Genomic DNA, 9,788 nt, shown 5'->3' with positions numbered 1-9,788 from the left:
CTATCTTTGTGGGTGGTATAGAGAGCGGTGTCATCGGCATAGAGGGCTAGCTCCACATTGGGAGCCCTAGGGATGTCGCCGGTATACAGCGTGAACAGAAGGGGCGAGAGGACCGAGCCCTGAGGGGCTCCGGCCATGATGGGGCGAGGAGACGATAACGTTCCTTCTACGCGATAGCGCATTGAGCGGTCGGACAAGAAGTCGTGTACGATACGCACGAGTCTTAGTGGCACATTAAGGTGGTAGAGCTTGTAAACCAAGCCGTTGTGCCAGACCTTGTCGAAAGCTTTCGCTATGTCGAAGAAGAGCGCACCCGTGGCTCTCGGTTTCAGGGAGCTATTCATCCCGGAGAGGATGTGCTCCGTGATTCGATGGACTTGATGAACGACGAGTGGGCCGGCCTGAAGCCAAACTGCTCATCGGGAATGAGCCCCTTATCTAGGGCAAAGTCTAGGAGGCGCTTTTTAAGTACCTTCTCGTAAAGCTTGCTAAGCGTATTGAGAAGGCTGATAGGGCGGTAACTAGTGGGGTTGTTACGGGGTTTGCCTGGTTTGTGAATACCAATGACAATGTCCACTGCGCCGGGAAGGTGCAGTTTTCAAGGAGGCAATTGAAAATGGACACTAGTAGGCATATCAGATGGGGCGGTGCTCGAGTTGTGCGCGCGCGCTGCTTTATATTGGTTCTGTAGTGGGGACGAGTGACACATCGTACGATCGTTCGACTAATCGCCAGTTGCACGTTGTTTTACAAAACATTGATAGTGGCGCCATCAGTTTTACAAAACATTGATAGTGGCGCCATCAGTTTTACAAAACATTGATAGTGGCGCCGTCATATATAATATAATAAGCAGGCGAAATCGCGAACATGGATAAGTTTTGTGCGATAACGTGTCCCGTGTGTGAAGTGTTTTTTAACTCTTGGTTTGTGTCATTGTCAGTGTCAGATGTCATCTTTCAAAACATACATTTCAATTTCTGTAAATATTAATGGCAATTGCAGTAAATGTACAAGCCAGAGCAATCCCTAAAGTCTGTATAACATAACAGTAAACATAAAAATTTTTGTGATTGGGAAATCGATGTATCGTTACATAAATTGAAATTAGGTCTCTGCCCTCGGGGCTGATACTTAATTGTTCGCCCTTCAAAGAGGATTATTTTAGTTGTGCAGTGTGAAGAAAACCTCAAAGGTAAGTGATTATAGATCATTGCCATTCACATAAATTAGTACTGTTTAACGAATACAATAATAATGTTGTGCATATCAAAGAGCAAGTTCTACGAACCTATTGTATACTTAATGTGCGACTAGACAATAGATAGTATGATTTTGTACAAGATGAAGAGTACTATTTTGAAAGTTGTAGTCCCAAGAAGTTAAACTTAAAGAGGGCTGGTTGCTCACAGATTGACTCCGTGTGGGGCTGGGCTTCGCCCCCGCTGCGTTTGCAGCTGGGAAACACGCGCGGGCACAAAAGGTATTAATTCCTTGCTAAAGAAATTGTCAATAGTGAATGTATGTTGTTGCTCAATTGTTTCAGTTGTGTTTTGCTTTTGTGCAACACTTGCCTTGTGCAATGATATTATTTTAAATTGATATTTGTCTATGGACAAATAAATATCAATTTAAAATAATTTCATTGTGTTGATTATACAAAATGAATTTTAAACACTGACTTCAATGTTTAAAATTATCATTATCGTCAAAGATTCTGACTCCAACGATTACATATATGATATCAAAATAATAGTTTCATAAATATTCAAAACATCTCATTTATGTTATACAAGTTTAATGTTTTAACAAATATTAAAAAAATATAATGTACTTTATATAATTTAATTTGTGCAATACATGGACAATACTTATTCAGTATCACTTATAGTGAAATTCTAAAACCTTGATTTGATTTAGTTTATATATTTGTATGGTAACTGAATAAGGAATATATTTCAATAAAAATAGCTTATGTCTGCCTCCATAATGTTATTAAACATGACATGTTTGATAGGATGGGTGAAGGCGGATCTCCCGGAGGTGGTGGCAGTGGTGTGGGCGGTGGTGGTGCGCGCCTGTCCCACACGTCTGAAAAGCACCCTCGCTCCATTCTCGGCGAACTGTCTGCGCTGCGTCGCCATCGGGAGCTGTGTGATGTTGTCCTTAATGTTGCCAATAGAAAGCTCTTTGCACACAGGTCATTAATTAAACTTTTATAAGTGCAGTATCATTTTAACACTTGATTCTGCACTCATACCCCAAGACAAATTTGGTTTTGCTATATCAAAAATATTTTTTACTATATTGTGTGTATGGTATATATGAGTATGCATACATTGAACTATTTTTGTTAAAAAATAATTTGAACCTTCAGAACTTAAGCTTGCTACTTGAGGCATGTTTCTTCGGAGAAATTGCATTTCAAATGAATTTACAGGGTTATATTGTCAGCATGCAGTCCTTATTTCCGTGCAATGTTTACGGGCGAGCTGGCGGAATCTCGGGCCACCGAAGTGACCATTCGTGACGTAGACGAGCATGCTATGGAGCAGCTGATTGAATTCTGCTACACTGCACATATTGTTGTAGAAGAGAGCAATGTGCAGGTGATGTGAAACAGCCAGTATGCCGTTTTACAGTGTAACATGATGTCTTCTATATTCATATTTTGTTTCGTAGGCGCTCCTACCAGCAGCTTGCCTACTACAGCTGCAGGAAATACAAGAGGTGTGCTGCGAGTTCCTCAAGAGACAACTAGATTGTTCGAATTGCCTTGGAATACGCGCCTTTGCCGACACACACTCCTGCCGCGACCTTTTACGTATTGCCGATAAGTTCACGCAGCAAAACTTTCCTGAGGTATGGTTATTATATATATATATTTCCACGTAATAATGTACTTCTTTCAGAAGTAAATAATATAATTAGACATCTAGATTACGACTTCATGTTATGATTGTTTGATTAGTATTTATTAATTAAATAAATTTAATGATGGGAGGCAAAAAAAACTTTTGATAAGATTTAAATTAGTCAACAATATAATTCTGATTAAGACCAACTTGCATTAATTTTAAAAGTGTAATACGTAATCGTAGACACGGAAGCAAAAAATGCTTATGCTCTAAATATGATTTAAAAGAATTAACCTTGGCACACTGTAAATATTTCAATGTCTTTTCATCATGTTTAACCGTATTGTGGTTTTAAAGTAATATTCTTTGAAGCCATGTAAATTATGAAATAAGTGGAAAGTTTTTTTTTGACCTCGCACAGATTACAGTCTAGGTAACTTTATTTATATTAAGACGCTAAATAAGTTTTAAAATGATTAAATTGAACCGTCAATCGTCAACGTTAACCGTAACGTAGTCTGTAGTTTTGAAATACAAAAAGAATACAATTCGAACCTCTTTCGTGTTTTTTGAATTTGGTAAAGAAATATTCCAATTTATAACCCAAGTGCCCAAAGAGGAATTAGATGGAACCTTTGCTATGCCAATTAACAATTCTATATATGTGATTGGTAATAGTTTATACGGTGTGCATATAAAGTAAAATTTTCAAGGAAACAAATACAGAAATCTGCGGGTACCTACCAATATAGTTGTTTTAATTAGAATGTGTAAAGGGTGAAAAATTATGTGTCAAATATCTGTTATTTGTAGGACTTCATACTTAAACGTGCCTTCCTCAGGTAATGGAAAGTGAAGAATTCCTCTTACTGCCTGCGGCACAGCTGATCGACATTGTGTCGTCCGACGAGCTGAATGTCCGCTCTGAGGAGCAAACCTTTCAGGCCGTTATGTCTTGGGTCAAGTATAACGTTGCTGAGAGAAGGCAGCACTTAGCCCAGGTTTTTTTTTGTTTTTTTTAAACCACAATCTATTAAAATAACTAGTTTAAAATTTTTCAAGAAGGTGCAAAGTTGCAAGCGATGAACACGATAACACAATATTTATTGCATCACTAACGTAACTCAACGTTACGAATGCTTTTCCGTAATCGTGGTCAGAAAAGACTGCCACGTCAAATTATCAATTTTATATCACCAGTTAAAAAAATCTACGTAGAACCTACTGAAATTATATTTTTTTAACTAGAAATAACAACAAACATTGTACATTATTATGGTTATGGTTTCTGGACTCAGTTTCCGCACTTAGACTCTCAATAGGTCCGTTGTATCCATTGTACATTATTATTACAGTATTCGTACACTATCAGTACATTTTTATAGTACACAAGATAATTAAATAAAATGATTTTTTCAGGTGTTGCAACATGTAAGACTGCCATTACTAAGTCCAAAGTTCCTTGTTGGGACCGTATCTGCTGAGCTGCTGATACGAGCGGACGATGCTTGCCGGGATCTCCTTGATGAGGCCAAGAATTACCTTCTACTTCCCCAAGAAAGACCTTTAATGCAGGGACCAAGGACCAGACCTCGAAAACCCACCAGAAGGGGTAAGTTGATTAAAATAAACAAATATTATAGTATATCAAATTCCTTTATGTTTTTTCAATTGAAAATAAATCGAACAATACAGTCTAAATAAACTAAATTGTTTGAGTTTGCTGTAGTTGTTTCTTAATTGCTGGAATTTTCTCGATTATAAGTGAAGTGAAGTTATTTTTATTTATATGTAATAAATAATTATGAAAGTGTTGGTAACTGACTTAATGTGACAACATAGCGTAGCGATTTATATGTAGACAACAATCTTGCTAATTAATTGCCAAGTAATAAATGTATCAACGATTTTGCAATATCCTGCCAGATGAAGTTCTACTTGCATATTATTGGTTCTAGGCGAAGTTCTATTCGCTGTGGGCGGTTGGTGTTCAGGTGATGCAATAGCTTCAGTAGAGCGATTCGAGCCAGCGAGTGGTGATTGGAAAATGGTCGCGCCCATGAGCAAACGGCGGTGTGGCGTTGGCGTAGCCGTACTTCACGATTTATTATATGCAGTGGGTGGACATGATGGCCAGAGCTACCTAAATAGTATTGAACGATATGACCCCCAAACCAACCAGGTATATTCCGGCTCGAAGGACCATTTTTATCTAATCGCAACAAAACATTTTAAATATGAACTATGACGGTGCTCTAGACTATGGACATTGATATATAGTATATTTGGATACTAGTCATACTTATTGAAACTATAATTAATTGATATAAAAGCATTATTTATTTCATTCCTTTCCGATCTTTCCAATGCTTTACAGAAGTCATTGATTGTGATATTTTCGTTAAAAAATATAATGAATTTGACATTTTGTTTACCCACTTAAGAGCCTGTTGGTTGTAAGTGAGTATTATGAGTGTCGATGTGGGCGTGCGGCCATATAACTTAACATCAGATGAGATTCTTTTCTAAAAAAATAAATTAAAACTGAGAATATATGACGTGTTATCTTACGGCCCAAACCTTAAGTGCGTTCTAGTAATATGTTTTGTAAAAAGAATGTTGTTATTGATACATTTGTATAGTGGTGTGGCGCTGTAGCACCGACCTCATCTTGTCGTACGTCAGTTGGCGTTGCGGTGTTAGAGGGCGCGTTATACGCTGTGGGTGGACAAGATGGCGTACAGTGCCTTAACCACGTGGAACGGTACGACCCCAAGGAGAACCGATGGACCAAGGTACAATCAGAGATTTTTTAGCTTTAAGAAGTTTCACTATTAGCAGCTTTCTCCTCATCCTAGCGATACAGTCAGTAGTATAAAGTATTTTTATTAATATTACTAAATAGTATAATCTAATGTATAACAAAAATTATGCTTATCAGACATCATCTTCATTTAATTCTCATTTGAATACAGGATGTATTCCTATACTCGAATAAGAATTCTCGTCAAGAACGGGTTTCTTGCATCGGCTAACTGTGAAGCGTCCATGTTTCAATCGGTTTGTGATGTATTGCATGCTATTTTAATGGTTTAATGGTTATAATGTTTTAGTGTATATGTCACTGGCCTTATTATATAAGTTGATTATTGTTCGATGTCCTGGGGGACAGAAAAACTGTCCCGTTTGTGTTTCCACCACATAAAGTTCTTTTCTATTCAAGATTATATATAAAATAAATTACAAAACAATTAATTAGTTATCAAACAATTCTTCCATTGTAAGATTTCATTTTTTTGATTAACCGTATATCATTAAAATATATATCTTAAATATTAGGATGCAATTTGTTTTAGTGACATTCCATGATTCTTTATTGTAAGGAGGTACAAATTAAAAAATTTGAACAAACTGAGTCATGATTGATGTCATTTAATTCCAGGTGGCAGCAATGACAACCCGCCGCCTGGGCGTAGCCGTGGCAGTGCTGGGTGGATACCTGTACGCTGTGGGAGGGTCAGACGGACAGTCGCCTCTCAATACGGTTAGTGCGAGTCTTAAATATTCCTATTTGGTAATTTCGTTCTGGTGATAAACGCAAGAAGTGCACAAGTGCCTTTTATTTCCAAAGTGTCAAATTAAAAATTCACCCATGTCTGACATGATTATAGTATCATAAAGAAGGTAAATTGATAAGTGTACTGTTACTGGGTTTCGAGACAAAATCACATATCGTCAGGCGTGACCTACTTTTTACGTAACCCAAATAAATAGCCTAAATACCGTGACACGAAAGAATAATTTCACTGTATTATCGTCACTATAATTTGAATTTCATTTACACTTCGGTCTAAGTAACACGTTGGCTATGCTTACACCAAAAATAGAAATAATTGAATTTCACGGTATTTCGTTTACTACAAAATAAATGTAATTCGCTACTTTAGCCTCAATAACACGTGGTAATCATGATATTGAATTGTAGCTTATATGACACGTTTGTCGGTTTACCATAACAGTGCCATCTATTGATTACTTACTCAATCCAGTCGAAAAGTATCGACATCTGTTAGAATCTTTTGGAGTTAACAGATAATTTTGACTGTCAATTAATTATAGACAAATAATTTGCAATAAAATAAAACTGCGACTATAATTAAAGATCTAAGCTATCCTATCTCTTAAGTTGGACCAGACTGCTCACATTGTGACAATTTAATTTAAAATCGGTTAAGTAGTTTAGGAGTCCATCGCGGACAAACATTGTGACAGGAGATTTATATATATTAACATTATAAGCTATACAAAATCGTCACTAAGAAGTAATCAGAAATGGTTTTAAATTCTTATAAAATAGCCCATCGTTGTTATATAAAAAAAAACAAAGCAATATCCATATTTTGGGGAGCTCGACATTAATCGAGTATATAACATGTATTGTTATTGTTGTGTTACATGTATTTTTTTTAAAATGTTTAGTCGAATTGACGTGGTCAGTTTGACCTCTTTGCGGCTTATATTATCTATTGTGTGATATTGTTTGAATGTAAAAAAATATTATGTAGGTAGAACGATACGATCCCCGTGCTAACAAATGGACGGCGGTAGCTGCAATGTCTACCCGGCGCAAACATCTCGGTTGCGCAGTTTTTGATGGACAGATCTATGCCGTTGGAGGAAGGGATGACTGCACGGAGTTATCATCCGCTGAACGGTATATACTATATATGCAATATATACAATATATGTCTGCAACGTTATTAGTAAAGTATTGTGTATGTCTCTTTTCATCACAAATAAACAGTATTTAATAGAAACCGTGTGTAGTTATAGTTTTTAACTTAGTTGTCGGTAATAATTTTAATTAATGATTGAATGCAAAAATGCGTTTAATAAAAAGTATTTTAACTGTGGTATACTCGTGTTACTTGTATATAGAAATAAACTATATAATGTTCTTCTGGCAAGGCTATATGAATGTTAGTGTCGATTTCTTTCACGGTTGACTGCGTTCATACAATGTATGCTCGTTCTTGGTCAAATGCGGTTCAAACTTACGTCCTCAGCTATGAGATGTGCACGCTGAAGCCAAGAGGCTAGCACTACTCCAGTGTTTGTTAAATGTATTAAATTTGTTTTTCCAGGTACGAACCGTCAACAGACACATGGTCTCCCGTAGTGGCGATGACGTCACGGCGTAGTGGAGTTGGGCTTGCCGTCGTCAACGGACAATTGTACGCTGTCGGCGGGTTTGACGGAACCGCCTATCTTAAGTCTATTGAGGTACATATTTTAAATACGATTAGCACTTAAAGAACAATTTATTTACATTTTCATTTTGTTTTGGTGTTATTTAAAGGTAGCGCGTATGACTTGTTGGTTTTTGATATATAGTGAATGGTCATTTAATATGTACAGCAGTGTGGTACCAGGTACCAAGCCTGAACTCGGTGGATCTTGCGTCTTTTTCTTAACTTATTTTTCTCATCTTTTTCTTTCGCATATTTATTCAAATGTAAAATCATTTTTTGAAGTTGTATTTAATTGAACTGGAGCTTTTATTTTAATCCAGTTGCAACTTGAGCACTGCCAAATAAGACAAACGTCGGATAGAAAAAATAGCCTGAAATATCATGAATTTCGATTTAAGTGTCTTTATGGAATTTGGGCCTTAGATTCGCATGAACTAAATGAATTCTCGTCAACTCTTTTGATCTGGCAATTATTAAATGTGTTACTTTTACAAATAGGTATATGATCCAGAATCGAACCAGTGGCGACTTTGTGGTGCCATGAACTACCGCCGTCTGGGAGGAGGCGTCGGCGTTATGCGAGCGCCGCATCATGATAACCACTATATATGGTAAGTAATTGCCACATATATTCTATATATGGTAAACGATTGCCGCGTATATTCTATATATGGTAAACGCGTGCCACATCTATCTTATATATGGTGAACGATTGCCACATATATTCTGTATATATGGTAAACGCGTGCCACATCTATCTTATATGTCGTAAACGTTTGCCACATATATTCTATGTATATGGTGAACGCGTGCCACATCTATCTTATATATGGTAAACGATTGCCACATGATATATAGAAAGTAATTGCCACATCACTTCAAATATGCCCGGCACTGATTAAGTTTATACAAAAATCTATCGTTACATTATATTGACAATTAGACATTGTTCCTGTCAAAGTGTGTCCAAAGTATGATATAAATGCTTGCCTTAGATTGTTCAATAATAAATTTATTAAATTTTTTATGAAAAATCTTATAAATAATTTATTTTCTCTATCGTTTGTAAAATGTACATGGGACAACCATTTCAGGAATCGCAAGGACTCGGTGGTGTAAGCGAGAGAGCACCACAAACACTAATAAAATATTAAGTCGTTACTCATTTTATTTTATTGTTAAATCTATATTATAATTGACTATTTATAAATATAAATAAAATACAAATTTTAGAATATAATAATTTTGTATCATTCACATCTCGTAATATAAGAAATAAAAATAAATTAAATGTTTTAAATACTATTTTTATTTTCTTTTTGTGGTGTCTATGTTGTATCCTTATAATTGAAACTATGGTCAAGATTTATTCAATAATACATAGAATATAATGGAAACAGTGGCGCTTAAAGTTTAAGGTGTAAGCGTATCTGTGTTGTGAACATTTCTGCCTTCTGTGCCTGTGGACTTTTTGGGTTTAAGGCTTGCCGGTTTTCTCACGATGATTTCCTTCAATGTACGAACGAATGTTAAATCCGCACATGGGTTCGAACGTATGATCTCTGGCTTTTTATGCCACTAGGCCAAAATTGTACAAAAAACTGAATTTATATCTAACTTTGACTTAAAAAAGATATTCTTTGTAAAAGTTAAAGACTACAATATTTCAATGAATATG

General features: G+C 36.2%; 1 protein-coding gene across 2 annotated transcripts; it reads left to right on the top strand.

Moving 5' to 3' along the window:
* The first annotated feature begins 991 nt into the window (after window positions 1-991).
* Window positions 992-9,344, top strand: LOC123708760 (kelch-like protein diablo). 2 transcript variants are annotated; one of them, XM_045659626.1, is made up of 14 exons: window positions 992-1,195; window positions 1,413-1,483; window positions 2,018-2,200; window positions 2,441-2,609; window positions 2,683-2,862; window positions 3,701-3,859; window positions 4,278-4,470; window positions 4,817-5,040; window positions 5,501-5,653; window positions 6,301-6,402; window positions 7,424-7,572; window positions 8,003-8,141; window positions 8,609-8,721; window positions 9,205-9,344. In XM_045659626.1, the coding sequence occupies exons 3-14, from the start codon at window positions 2,019-2,021 to the stop codon at window positions 9,227-9,229; spliced, it is 1,788 nt and encodes a 595-aa protein (XP_045515582.1). In that variant the 5' UTR covers window positions 992-1,195; window positions 1,413-1,483; window position 2,018; the 3' UTR covers window positions 9,230-9,344. The 2 variants fall into 2 exon arrangements, with proteins under 2 accessions (XP_045515582.1, XP_045515583.1); XM_045659627.1 differs by lacking the exon at window positions 1,413-1,483.
* The last annotated feature ends 444 nt before the right edge of the window (window positions 9,345-9,788 follow it).

The sequence above is a fragment of the Pieris brassicae genome, chromosome 4 (genome assembly GCF_905147105.1).
Source record: "Pieris brassicae chromosome 4, ilPieBrab1.1, whole genome shotgun sequence".
Lineage (NCBI taxonomy): Eukaryota > Metazoa > Arthropoda > Insecta > Lepidoptera > Pieridae > Pieris > Pieris brassicae.
Note: the sequence above shows the minus strand (reverse complement) of the source record. Positions and strands in the feature narration are given on the sequence as shown.